At 39.0% G+C, this 20118-nt stretch overlaps 1 protein-coding gene across 1 annotated transcript; it reads right to left on the bottom strand.

The window, feature by feature from the left end:
* Positions 1 to 464: 464 nt before the first annotated feature.
* On the bottom strand, positions 465 to 8578 carry LOC125479403. The gene is made up of 4 exons (XM_048588643.1): positions 8365 to 8578; positions 1353 to 1451; positions 1135 to 1251; positions 465 to 895 (listed from the first exon to the last, which is right to left on the bottom strand). The coding sequence occupies exons 1-4, from the start codon at positions 8576 to 8578 to the stop codon at positions 465 to 467; spliced, it is 861 nt and encodes a 286-aa protein (XP_048444600.1).
* Positions 8579 to 20118: the final 11540 nt, after the last annotated feature.

Below are 20118 nucleotides of genomic sequence, written 5' to 3'. Positions count from 1 at the left end.
GTTTACATTCTTTCACTTTTCAAACTTTATCGCTTAAAACTTGTTGAATGTACAAGGATACACATATATATGAGAAGAAGGACTAGTTACAATCAACTATCCTTAGATAAACCCTAGAGACCAGCCATGCTCCTTAATTGGAGGAAATTACACCAAGTACTAGTGATCAGCCATGCTCCTTAATGGAGGAAACCAACCACAAGTAAGGAGTGATTTACACTTTTCTGTCAAGGCTAAAGTCGACAAAGAAAATGTCATGATTTTCGGATTACATAATCTACATAATCTGTCTAGGGTTAGTTAGTAACTCTCAATACTACTGCTCAAGCTGGATCGACTAGTATAATCGAGCCAAGCATGCCTAGAAGATGCTGAAAATGTGCAGATGATAGAGCTTTAGTGAACTCATTTTCCAATTGATCATAACTGCGAGTGAAGATTGTTTGAATGAGTTGTGACTGAACTTAAGCCCTGATGAAGTGACAACCAACTTCAATATGCTTGGTCCTTTCATGAAAAACTGGGTTTGCATCAATGTGCATGTCTGCCTGATTATCACACATGAGAGACATAGGAGTTGTACTCGAGAGCCCTCGATCAAGCAAGAGACCTTTAAGCCAAATCAATTCACATGCAGTAGCAGCCATGGCTCGATACTCAACTTCAGCACTAGAGCGAGCAATGACTTGTTGTTTTTTACTCTTCCAAGTAACAATGTTGCCTCCAAAAAATGTGCAATAACCAGTGGTGGATTTTCTGTCAATTGCATTGCCTACCCAATCAACATTAGTGTATGCATGAATCTCAGTGGAATGATTGTTACGCATAAGAATACCCCTATCGATGGATCCATTGAGATAGCAAATGATCCTTTTAACAATATTGAGATGTTCAACTGTGGGTACATGCATGAATTGATTGACCAAGTGACAGCAAAAGTAATGTCTGGACGAATGATGGTAAGATAGATTAGCTTACCAACCAATATTTGATAATATGTAATGTTCTTGAGTGGTTCGACATCTATGGTAAGCTTGAGTTTATTGTCAATTGGGGTGGCAACTGGCTGACAGTCAGTGAACTTAGCTTCCTTGAGTAGATCCATGACATATTTATGTTGGTTTAAAAACAAACCTCGTCGTGAGGTTGCCATCTCAATGCCAAGAAAATACTTCAACTTCCCAAGATCCTTGATGGCAAAGGTTTGATGTAAGGAGGCTTTTAGGGCTTCAATCTCAAAGGCACTGTCACCTGTGATGATAAGATCTTCTTCTTAAATAAGAACTATCAACTCCTCACTGATTCCACTTCGCACAATACTCCAAAAGGTAATTGAACAATACTCCAAGTACAATTCTCCTCCAAGGCTTGAAGTTCTTCAGACATGGCTTTCCTCCAGTGAGGGATGAGATTGGCTTCTTGAAAGGTGTTAGGCTCTACAAGAGTTGAGACTTCAATAAAAAAGGCAATACGTGAGTTTGAAAAACTGTGATGAATTATTGGTTTAGAGATGGGATATCTAGAAGCATAAGCAACATAGTCTACAAACTTGGCAAGGGCTTTCCTTTCTCGAGGTGGATTCCTCCTAACATCTTGAGCAGGTTGGTGAGTGAAAGATTAAGATGTAGCCTCAAGATCATCATTTTCTTGTGAGTTGGATTGAGATGTATCCTCACAACTGCAACTACCCTTTAAGGAATCATCATGAATCAAGGGCTCAGTATATATAGGCAATGGAAACAAATCACATAAAAGCTCCCCCTCACATGAAGTAGGATCCCTTTTAAAGAATGGAGTTTCTTCCTTAAAGTGAACATCTTTGGATAAAACACACTTGTTAGTGATAAGATTAAAACATTTATATCCCTTTTGAGTAGAGGAGTATCCTATGAACACACATTTCACAGCCCTAGCATCCAATTTGTCACGGTGTTGAGTTTGCACATGTACAAAACAAGTGCAACTGAAAACTTTCAAGTGTGACAGATTTATTGGTCTGTTTTTAAGGGTTTCATATGGTGATTTGAAACATCTGGGAAGCCTGTTGATCAAATAGATGGTTGTAAGGATTGCATATGGCCAAAACTTTTGGGTACGTTCATATACAACATGAGTGCCTGAGTCTTCTCAAGTATGAAGGAAATATTTGTGAAAACTAGTTCATTTAAGCAACATCTATGCATGCAATTAACAATTAAAAGGCGGAATCATGCTTGTATGCACTCAAAAACAAAACTTTATCCATGAAATTCAAGGCCTAGTAATTGTGGTGAACCAAGACTCAACACAAGTCTTAAGGAAAAGAGTTGAGAAACTTTTATACCTTTGAAGCACCTCGCTGCTTAGCAAAGGATATTCACCCATGTGATGCCCTTCTTTCCTTAGTCTCATTGCTCCTTGACTCAATGGATGTGGATGGAGGAACTTTGCTTCTTTGCTCCATGACTTCTTGGATGGATGAAGGAATGGATTCTCCAAGTTCCCAAAATAGGGAACCTCTAAGTCACCACACCAAGGAGAGCATTGAGGAAGAGATGAGTGACATAGAGGAAGAAAGATTGCAAGCTATTTTCCTCTAGGGTGGCCAGCCTCTTAGAGAGAAAAAGGAGAGGTTGTGTTCTCTCCAATTTCCTCAAAGAAAACCCTAATGATGAAATGGCTATAAAGATGCATTTATACCACCTCACAGTTGAGTGGCAAACTTGCAATTAAGCCAAGTTCATTACCCCTCACTCTTGTGGCCGGCCTTGATGGGTTTATTGGGCTTTCAAGCCCTTTGTGTGTTCGCGTTATCATACAACTTGAGTTATTGGACTTGACATTCAAATCCCAATGGACCTTGAGGCCCAACACTAACCCGAGGTCTAATACAAACTTATTCGTTTGATTAATTAACATATTAATTAATCCTAGCCATAAATAATTAAACCATTTAATTATCTTTACTCATCTCTGTTGTTTCTTCAATCTCTACCTTACACGGTGTACAATCCATTAGGTTCCTTTTAGCAAGGCAATGGGCGATTAGAACTCTTCAAATCGATTGTGAATTGAAACATACTTTCAATTCTCCCTTTAGTGATTATACACCTTTAGGGCTTCCACAAACCATGATTGACACCTAGCAGTATATCGTGGATACCCAAGCTAATCAGAAGAGGTGGAGAACCTATTTAGTTTAAATTACAATTCAATACGGTCTTTCTCTAATACAATACTTTTGACCACGTTGTTTGGTTTGATAGTTTATTCATGTCTACTATCCAATGTGATTGTTTTACTTATATGATTACCTTGGATATGATTTGCAACAACTTCCTAAATCTCATTCATACTATGGCTAGAGATTCTTAATCATATTATAGAGTATTCTCCCTTAAACAGTTTGAAGGTTAGAGATATCTTGTTGTGCATTCACTTGCCTCCGTGGACACCCCTTGATGGAGTGACTTTGACATAGTCAAAGATCAAGGACATAACCATAAGACAACTATGATGCCCCAAGTCAAAGGACTACTTTGCATTATCCCAACCATGAATTCTCATGTGGCATGAGTATAAAAACTCCTTGTTGATCGCGTTCAGTGGACTCATTCTTTATTGAGCACCTACATGCTTGTCTTGGTGTCAGTCACCCCAATGATTCAAGACTAGTCACTCTCCCTCATTGGAATTTGAGAATTTTTCCTTCCAATAGCACTGCCCATTATTTTTGGCAAATTCCATATCCCTTATTGGAATTCGAGAGTTTTGGAGGAAACTCTTAGTAGGGTATGGGAGGCTCACCTCACAATTATATGATGTTGGCTAGCGTTAATAATAATGTAAGAGTGCACTTACTCATAATGTAAGCACATACTTTGACCTTCTCCATTATAGGGTGAAGACGGTGTATGAGACACAAATGATCGGAGCCTACCACGGTGGAAGGTCACGAAAGAGTGTTCAAAGCACTCTCACGCTTGTCAACTTAATAATGGTTTGGTTGAGGGTTTTTAGGTCTCATCACATATAAGCATGCATTTTAATCTCACTAAAACAATTTGGTCCGATTACAACTATTGGTCCATGTGATTGATTTAGTAGTATATGATACTCTCACTATGTTCGTAAAACGGTTTTTAAAGCAAGAGTATATGGTACTATTAACATAAGCTTTGCATTCATTGATAGACTATATAGTTGCCTTAGGGCCTCAGGATGACTATTAACCTTTGATTCGATCTAACAAGAGCCTAGTGTTGGATCTCGGCCTAGGGATGGTGATTTATTTTAGTAACACGTTTAATCACATTAAGGCGTGTTTTCTTATTGGGCATTGGACCCTACTACTCATAATCCTGGGCTTGCACTGATATCGTCCTGTACCGATCTTGGTACAACTCATATCAACGTTTTTCATACAATATGAAATACATAAATCACATTTCTGCGTATGCATAAAGGATTCTATTTCTGCATTAAGCTTTTTTGGGAGTCAAAAGGATACATTCCTCCTTAGAAGAGCAATTTCCCAGTCTGATTGGAATTGTCCTTTCATTTGAAATTTATTATTCGATAAACTTCCTACATCTATTATCTATCAATAGGGATTTGTGATAATCCAATTGTATCTTGAAATCTATCATTATAGATTTCCATCCTATGTATATAGACTATGTCTCCCATATACATTCTAACATTATAGAATCTTTAAAGTCATAACTTTAACGAAGAAGAATTCCTTTCATTTGCAAAATTAATATATCATATATATGTTCAAATTTAGGAATATGATTAACTCCCACTAATCTTTTGTAAACCTAGTAAACAAAAGATTCATTTACATCTTTATGAGAAATCAAACGATTTGATCTTTCTCTCATAAGACGCTTATGACTCCCACTAGCTTGCTAAGATTCATGATGGATGAATCTCTACAACTTTCACGTCTTATGATAACTAGTCTTAGACATATATTATCAAGACTATCTTGATAATGGTTTTGGAAACCCATATTATGTCCAAACATTGAATCACCGTTTAGTTGTAGCTAGCAATCTTCGAATTAAGCGAAGCCAAGATTACGTCACAGATGGTTTCTTCCAAGTCAACCACTCTCGTTGATTGTACTCACCTTAAGCTAATAATTAGCTATTAAGGTTTCATTATTTTGGGTAAAATGCTACTATATCATTTCCTTGAGTATATTTTGTCTATACACTCATTGTAGCCATAAGGAATTTCATTCTTCTTTGTTTCGAATTAAGAGGTGTAACTCTATGACATAGTCATAAAGTTCAAACCATTCAACAGAGACGGTTTATAGATGTTGGAAATGTGCCCTAAAAGCCAACCATATGATGATACCTTACGACATTTCACATGTTAAACTAATCTAGTTTAACATAAAGGGCAAAGATTATTTTTTAAAGTCACCACATATAAATTTTATATGCTTAAACGATAAGCCCATGGAATATGTAATTAGGAGAATGTGATCTAAAGAAGTTAGATTCCTGAGACCATTCTCTTTCGTATACAAATCCTAAACGTTCTTGATCATAGGATTGCCAATTGGGCATTAACAGTCTATTAAGATCAGTACGTGCTATGTCTTCTTTTAGAGAGAGTGACTGGTCTTGAGTCATTGGTGTGACTGACACCAAGACAAGCATGTAGGTGCTCAATAGAGAATGAGTCCACTGAACGCGATCAACTAGGAGTTCTCATACTCATGTGACATGAGAACTCATGGTTGGGATAATGCAACTTAGTCCTTTGACCTGAGGCATCATAGTTGTCTTATGGTTAGGTCCTTGACCTTTGACTATATCAAAGTCACTCCGTCAAAAGGTGTCGACGACATAGTTGGGGTTAAGCAACTTAGCCGTGGAGGCAAGTGAATGCACAACAAGGGATCTCTAACCTTCAAACCGTTTCAAGGAAAATACTCTATGAGATGATTAAGAATCTCTGGCCCCCATGTGAATGAGATTTAGGAAGTCATTCCAAATCATGTTCAAGGTAATCATATAAGTAAGAGAATCACATTGGATAGTAGACATGAATAAACTATCACATCCCAATCTCGACTCCACCGCAGCACGATATTGTCCGTTTTCGGCTTACCATTCCTTCACGGTTTTGTTTTTGGGAACTCAAGAGCAACTTCCAAAAATGCGTCTTGCAAATGGGAGGTGACCCAAAGCGGACAATAACGTGCTACGATGGAGTCGAGAATGGGATGTGACAATTTGGTATCAGTGCCATTCTGCCATTCGATGCGAATGTGGTAGTGAGGACACCGAGTTCCCCTTAAGTGGGGTGGATTATGAGATCCCACATCGACTAACGGACAGGGGGTGATGTGCCTTATATGTACATACTTCCCTCCCTATAGCATGAGGCCTTTTGGGAACTCACTGGCTTCGGATTCTGTCGGAACTCCAAAGTTAAGGGAGTTCGGGCAAGAGCAGTCCTAGGATGGGTGACCCCTCTGGGAAGTTCTCATCTGAGTTCCTAGAAACAAATCTGTGAGGGAATGGTAAGCCCAAAGCAGACAATATTATGCTGTGGTAAAGTCGAAACTCGGATGTGACAAAAACTGCCAAACCAAACAATGTGGTCAAGAGTATTATATTAGAAAAACACTGTATTGCATTTTAATCCCAAACTGAATGGATTCTCCACCTCTTATGATTAGCTTGGGTTGCCATGACATACTACTAGGTGTCACTCATTGTTTGTGGAAGCCCAAAAGGTGTATAATCACTAAAGGGAGAATTGAAGAAACCAAGAAGCCTTCTAAAAAGAGGAAGACAACACCGAAGAAAGAAAAGCTCGACGATTTAGCAGAAAAAGACGACGTTCGAAGCTCGATTTCTTCAAGGATGAAGCACCAAGCAACCTCAAAAGTCAACAGAAAAAGACAACTAAAGGTAATGAGGCGCACCATAGTACACACTGGCTAATCTTCATGCCAACAAGCCCAAGGGGATGGCATTGAAGAAAAGGTCCAAGACGTCTTCCACATCACGATCCAAAAAGGCAAAGAGGACGAAACCTTTGAAGAAGACATCACTGCTGCACCACCATAACTCGAGGATGAGGGGCAAGCCACAGTTGATGATCTCAAGAAGCTTAACTTAGGCACAAACGAAGACCCGAAACCTATCTTTGTAACTGCACTGCTAAGTGCGGAAGAGATCGAGGAGTACTACCAACTACTATTGGAGTACAAATGTGTCTTTGCTTGGACCCACAAAGAAATGCCCGACCTTAACCCTACAATCGCGATGCATCGTCTTGCAATCAAGCTTGGAACGCAACCGAGATTGACAAACTAATTGAAGCAAGCTTCATTCAAGAGCTGCAATACCATAAATAGATGTCCAACATCATCTTTGTCCTTAAGAAATCTGGACAAATACATATTTGAGTAAATTTCGCCGACCTCAACAATGCTTGCCAGAAGGATGACTTTTTCTTGCCCATCATCGAAATCATGGTGGATGCAATCACTGGCCATGAGGCACTATCATTCATGGACAGCTTCTCTAGATACAATCAAATCCACATGGCTTTCGAAGATGAGGAACTAACCCCTTCCACACTCCGAAAGGTATCCATTGCTACAAGGTAATGCCCTTTGGCTTGAAGAATGCTGGAGCTACATATAAATACGCAATGTAGAAGATCTTTAATGACATGCAACATAAAAACGTAGAATGTTACGTGGATGACTTAGTTGTCAAGTCCAAAAAGAGATCCAATCACTTGAAAGATTTACGAATGGTGTTCAACGAACTACGACACTACAACCTTAACATGAACCTGTTGAACTGTGCATTTGGCGTCACCTCTAGCAAGTTCCTCGGCTTCATTGTCAAGCACCGTGGCATTAAAGTAGACCAATTGAAGATCAAGGCCATCCAAAGCATGCCTAAACCAAGGAACTTACATGAGCTAAAAAGTTTACATGGGCGGCTAGCCTTCATCAAAGGCTTCATCTCCAACTTCACTCGACCCTGTCAACCCTTTAGTTGACTCGTGAAGAAGGATGCTCCGTTTATATGGAGTCTTCAAAGTCTCCACAGCAGTGGGAGACAAGATGGCCAACTCCATAGCTATGACTTTCACTTGCTCTAGGCGTGAAATCTTCTCTTAATGCTGAGAAAGTGTAGCTTCCTGCTTTGAGAGAACACATTGAAGTCGTGATGCTTCGATTTCCAACTGCTCTTGCTCTCGCACCAACACTTCTAGATGCACTTGGATGGAAGCTAAAGAAGTCCCTGTGACTTGATAACCTTCCGAAGTGGCTTGCTGCAAAGACCGAACTTGGGCATTTGATAAGTCTATTGCTGCAAGCTGCTGAACTCTAACCTTTAGATTTAAACTTGTTCGAGGAAACATCATGCAAAGAAGAATACTTAGTTGAGGTAGCCATAAGCTCGGCAATCTTGGCTCTCAAGAGTGAGGAATCAATGATAATGTTGTTAATCGCAGAAATAAGCTTCGCCAAGTCTTCCTTGAGCAATGCAAGGTCCTCCAATGGGCACTTTGAAATCCTCTTCTCAATATGGCTCTTGATATCCATGGCCGTGGGAAGGTTGATGCGATGGATAAGCAGCTCGGTGCCACTAAGGTTCGACCCACTCAAAGAGATCTCAGAGGTAGCTTGCAAAGGTGTTGGATGCATGATGGGCTCTTGCATACCTTCACCTACACACGACAAATTTGGGCAACTTGGCAGATTTGGAATAAGCTCTACACCGGGCGGATCCCCAATCTCCTCGTATGTAGGTAGATTGCCTCCAAATAGCCTCTCCGTAAAGGAATGAACGCTTATGTTTACCAAGTTAAAAGAACAAGAGTGCCCAGCCTAAAGAAGACAAAGAAAGGTGTTAGAAACAAAAGCTAAACTAATGAAAGCAGGAGAAATCACAAGAAAGAAGGAAATACATACATCTTTCTCAAGTGATTTACGACCATCAAATTGAGGAGGCCTTAACACTTTCTTCTTTTATGATGGAAATTAACGTTGTTGTCATCCAGAGCACTTTCATGCGGTCGCTTGTTCAAAAATTGTTGGCGCTGCTGCAAAACAAGTTCATCTTCATGTGAATCAACTTCATCATCCGCCTCTTTAGATGCATTCGAATGTTAAGAAGACAAGCACGGGCGTTGATGAGTTAAAGCCGCAAGTCCATCTTGCAAAGGAGCTACACTCGCACAATCAAAAGGTGCCAGTTGCGTAGGAACCGTAGAATAACCCTCTCTTAGTGCATCATTTTGTGAACGAGAAGAATTGTTGTTACTTGATGTCCCCAAGTTTTTATGGTGTACCTTTGACCCCCAACCTACGTAGGCACAGGTCACTGGATTGCTCTTGAACTCGTCCTTGGTCGGCAGGGTGATAGAAGCATTTATGCATGCACGGGTACAAGACTCCCAATGCATATACACAGCTTGCAAGGATTCTGACTGTGCGTTTTCCTTCAGCTTACCTGGCACATGTTGGACAAACCCAAACTACTTGCTGAAACGGAGTAGACTATACGGCTGAACAATACATAGGTCTCCTAGTTGTAAAGAAACATACCCCGAGCGAAGACTTGTGAGATAAGACAAGTCTAAGAAATGAAGGTGTGAATCATTTATGAGGCCTCGCCGCGCTGAGCCTACTCTCACCAGATGATCCATTCTCAAACCTTCACAGCTTCTAAACAACGTTTACACTTACAAATCATTAAGGCTCTTTCCAAAAAGCATGCTAAAGTACTTTGTCATTGAAGGGCCTGACTTGACTGAAGTTGACAAAGAAAGCCCCGACTTGTCTAAAGTTGACGAAGATAAATAAGTGCCAAAGCACTCACCTAACCAACAATACACATAATGTTAGGGAAGTACCGCAACACGATCTTCAGTACTCGCTGAGTTCGAAACAATGCTTAGGGTATCATAAATATTGGCTAAGACTGGAATAGCAAGGCAGAAAGGTTCACCTACAACCATCTTGCTAGCCATCTTGAAGACTCTAGGGCAGATAAAGTTGACATCGTCTTTGGGAAAACAAACTTACAAAGCCAAGAAGCTAAGAAAATGGCTAGGTAAGATTCTTCCATGTACTTTGACACTACACCAAGATCCTCAAACGCTTTCAACTCGGCAAGGGCACGGCACCTAGGTGAACCAAAATTGAATCCATGAAGAAATCTTCACGCCTAACTTACCCTAAGCCTCTTGGCAAAGCTTGTGATACGCCCAAAATAAATAATGGCAACTTGCAGGCAATCCTCGGCTATTGTGATGAGAAAATTCCTGCACGCTAGGAAAAACCTCGTTAGAAAACTTACCTTGGATCGGCAAGCCTCCTACATTATGGAGATCCTTTGTGATGTGTGAAGTGTGTTAGTCCCTGAACACCAATACTCAAAGAATGCACGACTGACGAAAGCATGGCGATCATAACTAAACAAAGATGCGTACACGATGTGATAAAGGCCTACGTTGGTAAGCACATCTGTAGATCGGCTCAAGACATCTTCAAGCCACTCCCAACAAAACTCAGCAAAGACAGCTTCTCCAGTAGTCGACAAGGTGCTATTCCAAGTTATAGCTTCGCTACAGATGTGATTGCCAAGAAGCTCAAACAAAGCTAGTTGATTATCACGAACATGGTGCAAAAGATTCAAGATAAGAATCCTCAATGTACATGCCTTCTTCTTCGTATTTGGTTGATCAAAATCTATTACCTCCCATCATACTTCAAAAGACCATGACTTGATATGCATCGAGTTGTCTTTCATAGGAAGAACAAGCGCCTTAGGGCCAGTCAACGGCGCACAAACTTCAACGGCATTCCCCTATCTTATGAATCACCTTCCTTCACAAGAATGGTGATGGTATTGCTCTTAAAGAACTTGAAAAATACCATGGCTGCAACAAAAAAAAAAACAAGAAAGAAAAAAAGAAAAGAAAGACAACTAAAGCACAAGGTGGGACGGCAAAATAATTTGAGCATTGAAGGATGACGATGACAAAGTCACAATGAGACAAACCTTGTAAGCGTTGAAGGATGACAATGACAAAGTCACTAAAGAAAAATACATGCGAGACAAACCTCGTGAGCGTTGAAGGATGACGATGACAAAGTCACAATGATGAAAAGAAATTATCCACAAAGCTTGAGCAGTACGACAAAGAGGGTAGCTATGCAACCCCGCAACGATTACGCAAGCAGTTTCTTGCAATGCACGGCAATGTCACCACTGAGGGAAAACTATGAACAAAAGGCACTAAATAGAAAAACTCATCTGTAGTCTTTTACACAGCATGACACGGTAAAAAGCATAAGGCATGGCAAGCAGTGCATGACAAGAAGGTTTTGTGACAGAAACACACACCTAGTTGTCCTATAAATAGGGGTCAATTGCTTCCTAATGCTACGAAGGAAATACATGCCAAATAGTAAAAGGAAAATCAAAAGAAAGAAGTACATTCCAACCAAAAGAAGGAAGCAAATTCCAAGCAAAAAAGGGCAATGTAGTTTCAACCAACATGGGAAATACATGTTGTTTTTGCAACAAAATCAGCAAAGAGAAGAAAAGGAAAAAAAAAAAAAAAAAAAACGAAAGGGCTTCAAAATTTCCAAAACAACAAAGGAAAGTACCTCTCCTTGCCAAAATACAAAAAGGAAATCCCTCCAAGCAAGGACGAGTCTTCAAGTTTCCCAAAACATGGAGAAAAATACCCTCATTGCCATGAAAAAGAGAAAGGGGAAAGAAAAACAAATGCAAATCCTACTTACCCAAGGACAAACATTAAATCTTTCCAAAACCTTGAAGGAAATCACCAAAGCTTTCCAACACTTTGAAGGAAATCACCCTCATTACCAAACTTGAAGGTGATTCCCACCTAAGGAAGAAAAATGCATTTTTCCCACACCTACAAGGAAAAAATCCAAGCCTCAAAAGACACCAAATGTATCTTGTCAAAAAATTATGGAAAATCAATACACATAATAAGTATGTGTTGATTTATCCATTTTCAAAATTTTCATTCAAGATCAAGCCTCTACGACCCTTGAAGAAAATTTTCATTTCATTCAAAATCAAGCATCTATGGCCCTTGAAGAAAATTTTCATTTCTTTCAAGATGAAGCCTCTACGGCCGTTGAAGAAAGCCTTCATTTATTCAAGAAATATGCCTCAATGACCCTTGCAGAAATATATTGTCCAAGAAATATGCCTCAACGGCCCTTGACGAAATTCATCATCTCAATTCAAGAAATACACCTCTACGACCCTTCAAGAAGTAAACTAATTTAAGATCATGTCTCGATGACCCTTGAGTTAGAACAATCATAGTGCAGGACTTCAACACACGTTTCCTACATATGAAAAGCACATGCCTACAACGCGCCTTAAAGTGGGGGCATTTGTAGACATGTAAATTTCGTTACATGCAAATGATGCATCACAAAGCTCCACGGGGCATATGACTCATCATAAATGGACAAGTCATCAGTGACATGTGGCACAAAACAAGTAAAGGAAGCTCAAAAGTATTCCTAAAATTCGGCAAAGGGGAAGAAATCTCCTTAAAAATGGCAAGGGGCCCAAATTGCTCCTAAAACCGAAAAGAAAGTTAAGGAATCTTCACAAAACAAGCAAGAATTGAAGATTGATCGCAAAATACGCAAGAAAGCCTTATAGATTTTGGCCAAGCAAGGGAAAGTGGCTGAAATTAAGACACAAAACATGCCTAAATTCTCCCATGGACGAATCAAGACACAAATCAAAGCCAAATCCACCCAAAGGCATGGCTTTGGAAGTCTGTAAATACAAGGTCCTAGGACAAGCAAAACGTCGACAATTTCTACATTCAAGGGCCAAAATTCTCACATTGAGAAGAATCTCTGCCAAATCTTTGAAGAATAATATGGTTTTAAAGCTCTTTTCAAAGAACTCACAACCAAAGCCGAAGCGCTCCCTTGAAGAATTAACAACCACTTATGCCGATTCCTTCAAGACTTTGTTGCAAGCTCAAAACTTGCAACGACGTTTGTTTCAAGATCAAGTCCCCAAGAGCCTAGAATCAACAAAATCCCACATTGACATCACCTTTGCCGCATGTCATACATAAACCCAGGGGTGAAAACTATCCACGCATTGTTTCAAGCTCAAAACTTGAAGCAATGGTTCAATCGTTCATCCCAGATCAAGTCATTGCGACCCTTGTATTAACAACCTAAGCATCGACATCAAATTTGAAGACTAGATTAGAGGGAAAATTGTAAACAGAGACTGTAACCTACAAATTCATCAATACAAATCTACTTTGTACACGTTTTCTCGTTGCATTCTTTACAAAATTTTCGCGTTTATAATGGCATTCCCTTGAGGCCGCCACCTCCATCATTTTAAACCGTAAATCCGAGTGACAAATCAAAACTAAGGGTTACTTTTTCCCTCTTAATCCCTCAGTTTTTTCACACACTGGCAAAAGAGAATTTTACTGCCATCTTATCAGTTGAACCCCCTACCTAATTGCATTCCACTTGTTTCAACTGATCCCAACCCTCTCAGCTCTGCATTTTCATTAACTACACTAAATCATAGCAACACCACCCAATTCACCTCCATTCCAAATCAATACACCAATAGCACCCAAAACTCCATTCCAAATCTTCTTAAATACACCAACATCCATAACTCCTCCTGCAATTAATACCCCATCTCCCAAAACAAATCCCTTCCTCTTTAATACTCCCAATTATAAATGTGTTAGTGTTACACCAAACTCCAGATCGTAGCATCCAATCACCCAGAATACACCCCCTGCAAAAGAATTAAACTGTGGCAATAAGCCGCCCCATCCAAAGCCAGATGCTGGTACTCGTCTTTACAAGTATAAGTCATCAAGTAAACATATCTCAACACAGTGTATTTTGTTTTGGAAGAGTACAATCTTCAGTTGGAAAGGGAGATTGAGTGTATTCGTGGGGAGTTAAGTATTGTTGAAATGCAGAACCAGGACTTAAGGACAGATGTAGCCAGGTTGCTATCCAGCATGCACCATATGAAACATTTGAATGAAAATTAATCCATTAGAGATTTCCAAGGTGTGCACCTACACTAAGGAGGAAGTTGAAATGAGGAAGAAACATGTTGAGCATGAAGGGGTTAATTCTATAAAGCTTTATGCCCAACTTGTGATGCCCAATGATCAAGAAATCCTTTGAGTAGCCGTACATAAGGTCCTTGGTTATGGTAATGCTTCACCAATTTATGTTTGTGGGGCTGGCTGTGATGAGTACATGTTTTTTTGGAACACAAATATTTGTACAATGTCTTCAATAGTGGATGTGGGAGTGGGATGAGTACATGCTTTTTGGAACCTAAATGGTTGTACAATTTCAACAACATTCGATGTGGGAGTGTACGTTTTTGTGTAGTATTAATTTTTGTCTCACTTGTGTGTTTCCAAAAATATTTTTTGCTACTTGAAGGACCAAGGTGACAAGACAGTGTGAGGGTAGACAGTGGTATTTATAAATGCTAATAAGCACACATGTGTACAAAAACATCAATTTTTTTGCCCTATTGAATGTGACAGTATACGAACTCAACATTTTGATGACATTACAACACATTTTTACTATCGTACTGTAAAAGGTTTAGGATTTGGAAGGATTTTATATGAACAAGAAGTTGCAAACTCAGTTCCTGATAGCCTAAACACCACTATACACAAGCCATGATATACCTACAATAGGCTGTCATAAATCAGTCAAGTCCATCCAGTTTTTGTTGGTCTCACATTTAATGATATCTAAATTGATCATCTACACATGGAACGCAAGGACAAGTCATTAGACAATGCTTGGTTTGTCCACGATACATTCCTAATGTAGTTACACAAAAAAAGGTATGCAATTGGAAAGAGTATTGTTAACGAACTAGTTGTAAATAGACAATCCATTTCCATCCATTTATGTCTTCCTATGACATTTACTGACATGTAAATCGATCATCTGTAATATAGGCAACAACAATTTACTAGCCATGGTTTAGCCACACATGTCATGGCTTTGTCGGAGAGTGACAATGATTCCAATGATCTATCACACCCCGGTCTTGACTCCGCCGTAGCATGATATTGTCCGTTTTAGTCGTTGACCACACCCTCATGGTTTTGTTTCTGGGAACTCACACGAAAACTTCCCAGAGGGTCACCCATCCTGGGAATGCTCTCGTCTAAACTCGCTTAACTTCAGAGTTTCAATGGAATCTGAAGCTAGTGAGTCCCTAAAAGGCCTCGTGCTATATGGAAGTGGTCATGAACATATAAGGCACATCAATCCTCTCTCCGTTATTTGATGTGGGATGTTACATGATCCGATTGATCAAACTACAGAATCAAAGGCCAATTTTTTTGCAAACTCATGCTCTATCAATGAGTGACATCAAAAGTACCTTGAAAATGAGTCCACATTGGTTGCATTACAATAACAGTTGAACAAAGCGTTGTACAAATCAGCAAAGTACAAACGCCTAATACATAGCCAAAAGCGTAAGTATGAAGCATTAGTTGAAAAAGAGATGAAAGATGTATGTCGTAGGTCAATCTATTTATGATAGACAAAGCATCTCAAAAAAGAGTGTGACTCGGCTTTCTATGATGGGTTTGACAAATTTCATTCCTATCTCCATCGAGTTCGACCTGGATATGATTGGGATTGCATTATGGCCTCACAAGTGGAAGACATCATCAGAGATGTTGGTGGTTACACTGAACACAAGTACATGAAGGCGGCTGACAACACCTAAGGATGGTTAACCTCATATCTCCCTTGCTATATATTTGCTCCCATCCTAATTTTGTACATTTTCTAAGGACTTTTGTAACTATATCGTAATTTCAAGATTAAGTATTGCAAGTACAAGTTTCATAGACATTCCTGTATATTCACAAATTTTCGTAGGATCTCATAACATGTCAGCCACAGTTGATAACACATTCCATCATTGCTGTTACCCACACAAACTTTGTAAAACCAACTGTGGCCACATGTAATAAAGTTTCATCCCCTTGCAAAATTAACACATATTGCATAAAAAATGAATATACACAATTTAGTTATTCACACCCTCTTCAATGGTCATTCATCATATATTTGTATAAAACATCTAGCACACCCGAATTACCACCCGTAAGTTTAGTGTTACTGTTTTGGGTTGGCATTGAATTAGGCTCAGGGTTAGCAACTTCATTTCGCCTGGTAACATCATCATGACTGGTGCTCGGCTGCACATATGTGTGTTCTTTGAGCTCACTCCGACAAGAACTAGACAATTACTAATCAATCCAAAGTTATTTCAAATATTATAGCCACAAATATATTGTCAAGCAAACCGTAGATCTCCAATTTTGACTTCGTTTCTCTTTTGTACTTGTCCTCGACGCCCCTTTTCTTTTAACTTGAATGGGATCTTTAAACGCATCGGGTTGGGAACTCCTCGCCCCCTTTGCAATCTATTTTCTTTTACAATCGCAGTTACCACCACCTAAACAGTTTAGCTTCTTATCCAACATTTTCAAAGTCCATGACATAAATACAGTACCTTCATCTGACATCACTGCCTTACCAATCAAGTATGAAGCTTTCTTAGTAAACTATGCTCTTTTGGACATAGTAGAATTGTCGGCGTGTTTGCCCACTTCTTTCCCTTTCGTATCCAAAATAATGCCATTTTTGTCTGTTTAAAGCCACCTTTTTAATATGTAACATTCTACCAACAACTCTATTTGTTTCATTCTCAAATATGCCAATATGTGTCGACAAGGAAGTCCCTAAAACTCTATCTATTTGCTATTGCATTTAGTGTAACCCGAGGTCTTATCAACCACCAACATCTTCATCTTTGTCACCCCGCAACCCTTTCAAGTACTTCGTACATTGTCTCATTCTCGTGCCCCCTCAAGAAACAAGTTAGACTCTTCAATTTCTCCACTTGAAACTTTTCGAATATATACAGTGTGTACAACTTGGCCATTTGCTCTTCCATTGGTGTGTGAAGCTACAGTGGAAGGGCATGGTTTTCATCAAGATGGTCACCAATCACCTCTTTTTGACATTGCCATCCAAGGGCTCGATTGAACATAATGATGAATTTAATCGAAACGTGCTTCTTGTGCACATACTCCTTGAAAAAAGAATGACTACTCTCAACACACTGATTGCTCGACATTCTGGTAGAAAAAACGTGCTTACAAAATGTCGAAACCCATTATGCACATAAGTCATAAATGTCCTGAAGCCATGTTTTATCAACCAACTCACATTCTTCTTCCAACACCTTCTACCTTGCCTAAAATTCTTCTTTGATTTCAATATCCCATATGCAATCATGCAAATCCTTGTAAGTGCCCCCTATTGGAGATATGCCTTGAAAGTCAATCTTTGGAAGAAACCTTTTCAGGACAATGTCTGTATGTGTAGATAACTCTAATACAGCCAAGGGGCAAAGTCACTCATTAGGACTAACTCAATAAACGATATACATCCAAAATAGTGAATCCATGGATAATGGATCAATGGAAGAAGTAATCCAATGATGTTAGACTGCATAGACCTTCTTCACATAACCATATGTCCAAAAGGTTCCTGGTCATAGGATTGTCAGAGGGACACTGACAATACATAGACCAGTACATACTATGTCCCCTTCAAATAGGAAGGATGGAAAGTCTCAAGCCATTCATGTAGTGACCCCAAGACAAGTATGTAGGTGCTTATTAAGGGAATGAGTTCATTGAGCATAATCAAACGAGAGTACTTGCATGGAGGTCTACTCACATGTCAAGCAAGTAACTATACTGGTTGGAATAATGTAAGTAATCTTTTGACCTAAGACATCATAGTTATCTTAGGGATACGTTGCTAATCATTTAATAATGAGATGTGACCACATCTCATCTTGGATGTTTTATGCATTGTTGGGGTCAGTGATTTATTCTCAGATGCGTGTGAATGCTCAACAAGTGATCTCTAATCCTCATTATGAGAGGAAGAATACTCTAAGATATGATTCGGGAATCTTTGGCTGAAGTATTGAGCGTAATGATGAAAGGCATTCCAATACGACTCAATTGAATTACATAACTAGTATAATCACATTAGGGGTTTGACATTAAGTATCCATAACCTAGTAATGTGATTGTGAGTATTGTTCTAGAGAAGGATCAAATTACATTGTAATTCCAACTGAATAGGTTCTCTGACCAAATTCTACATTAGTTTGGGTAGCCATGATATATGGTTAGATGTCACTCATGGCTTGTAAGTCCTTCTAGATGATTAAATAAGTAGTCATCAAAGAAGAAGGAGAATTAAAAGTAAGTTTTCATTCACTGAGTGAGTGGATAAATAATAATCAATTGGATTGGTACCCATTACCTCACTGCCTCGCTAATTAGAACTTAAAACGATTGTACACCGATACACTTTTGTGGTGAGACAACTAAAGGATGATGGAATTAATTAATTGGATTAATTAAGTGCTATGATTAATTAGAAAGTCTAAAAAAATCATAGAAGAGATGAAACATCGTTTCGGGCTTAAAGAAAAGTTTGGGTTTATTCAGGCCCATCGGGCCCAAACCCATTGGGCTTTTTATTCAAGGATGACTTGAAATGATAAAAACCCAAAGTCCAAACCTACATTAAGGGGCCGGCCAAAGATGAAGAAAGAAGAGAGAGAAAGAATCAATTAGTTGACTTACTTCTTTGACCTTTATAAAGAGAGTTGAATGAAAAGTTTCATTAGAGCTTTTTTGTATGAACTTTTCAACAAGAGAAAAACAAGTCACTCTCTCTCTACACACATACATAGCCGGCCACCAAGAGGGGAAATAGCTAATCATCTCTTCTCATTTTGGTTATTCCAACATGTATCTGAAGGATTATTTTGGAAGATGACATGTTCATTTAAGCAACATCATTAGCACGCAATTAACAAATTAAAGGCGGAATCATGCTAGCATGCACTTAAAAACAAAACATTACCCATGAATAGCCTTTGTTTAAACTCAAGGCCAATTAAATATATATAGGTACGCATCATCTAATAATAACATATTTCTAAATGCTCAAGGTAATCATTATCTTGAATTGGTCAAAGTTCCAAAAGACTTCAAAACAATATTGTCGAACACTAATGGTTTAATACATTCAATCACATATATTAAATATTAGCCCGTTCTATCAACTATATTTTTCTCTCAAGCGAGGCATATATTAATTAGTGTTGGAAGTATGCCCACAAAGCCACTCATTTGATGTAATAGCTTTTTGGAATACTTATTGTGTTAAACTTTTATATGTTTAATAGAGGGCAAAGCTTATTGTTAATCACTATTTATAGTATCTTGTGTTTAAGCAATAAGGGAATCCAAGGAATGTATTTGATCTAAGAGACAAGTGATTTAAGTTAGTTAAATTAACGAGACCTTTCTCTTATGTTCATTCCTAAAATGTTCCTAGCCATAGGATTGCCAATTGGGCATTGACAATCCGCTAAGGTTAGTATGTGTTATGTCGACTCAAGCGTGAGTATGAACTAGTCTCAAGTCATTTGGTGTTGGACACTAAGGCAAACACATAGGTGCTCGAAAGAGTAATCGAGTACACTGAACAACGATCAAACGAGAGTTCGAACATACATGTCATGTGAGAACTCAATAGTTGCAATATGCAAAGTAGTCCTTTGACCTGAGGCATCATTGATGTCTAATGGTTAGGTCCTTGATCTTTGATTATGTCAACGGCATTCCATTGGAGTGTCCACGACATTGTTGGGGTCAAGCTATCTAGTCATGTAGATTCCTCTTTGTATTTAAACAAAGGCTAATCACCCAAAGAGAGGGCCTTCATTCCTTGCATCTTAGATCTATGGATTTGGATGGATGAAAAAGGTTTCTCCAAAGTTCCCAAAATTGAGAACCTCTAATGATTATCACCAAGGCATAATGAAGAAGAAATGAGTGACCTTGGAGGAGTTTGATTGCTAGATGATCCCTCCAAGGTGGCCGAAATTTTAGAGAGAAAGGAGAGCTTGTGTTCTCATCCTT

Source organism: the organism of the source record quoted next, unplaced genomic scaffold (assembly GCF_019419815.1).
Source record: "Pyrus x bretschneideri cultivar Hongxiangsu unplaced genomic scaffold, Pyrus_bretschneideri_v1 Contig283, whole genome shotgun sequence".
Lineage (NCBI taxonomy): Eukaryota > Viridiplantae > Streptophyta > Magnoliopsida > Rosales > Rosaceae > Pyrus > Pyrus x bretschneideri.
This window is presented reverse-complemented; position numbering and strand designations above follow the sequence as displayed.

Bases quoted from the DNA above. Each gene is read 5' to 3' on its own strand.
- LOC125479403 (XM_048588643.1), bottom strand. From the start codon at position 8,578: ATGGATATCAAGAGCCATATTGAGAAGAGGATTTCAAAGTGCCCATTG. The intron at 1,252-1,352 runs GTACTTGGAGTA...TTATCATCACAG, and splicing joins TCAAGCCTTGGAGGAGAATT to GTGACAGTGCCTTTGAGATT. The intron at 896-1,134 runs GTTTGTTTTTAA...ATGTACCCACAG, and splicing joins GATGGCAACCTCACGACGAG to TTGAACATCTCAATATTGTT.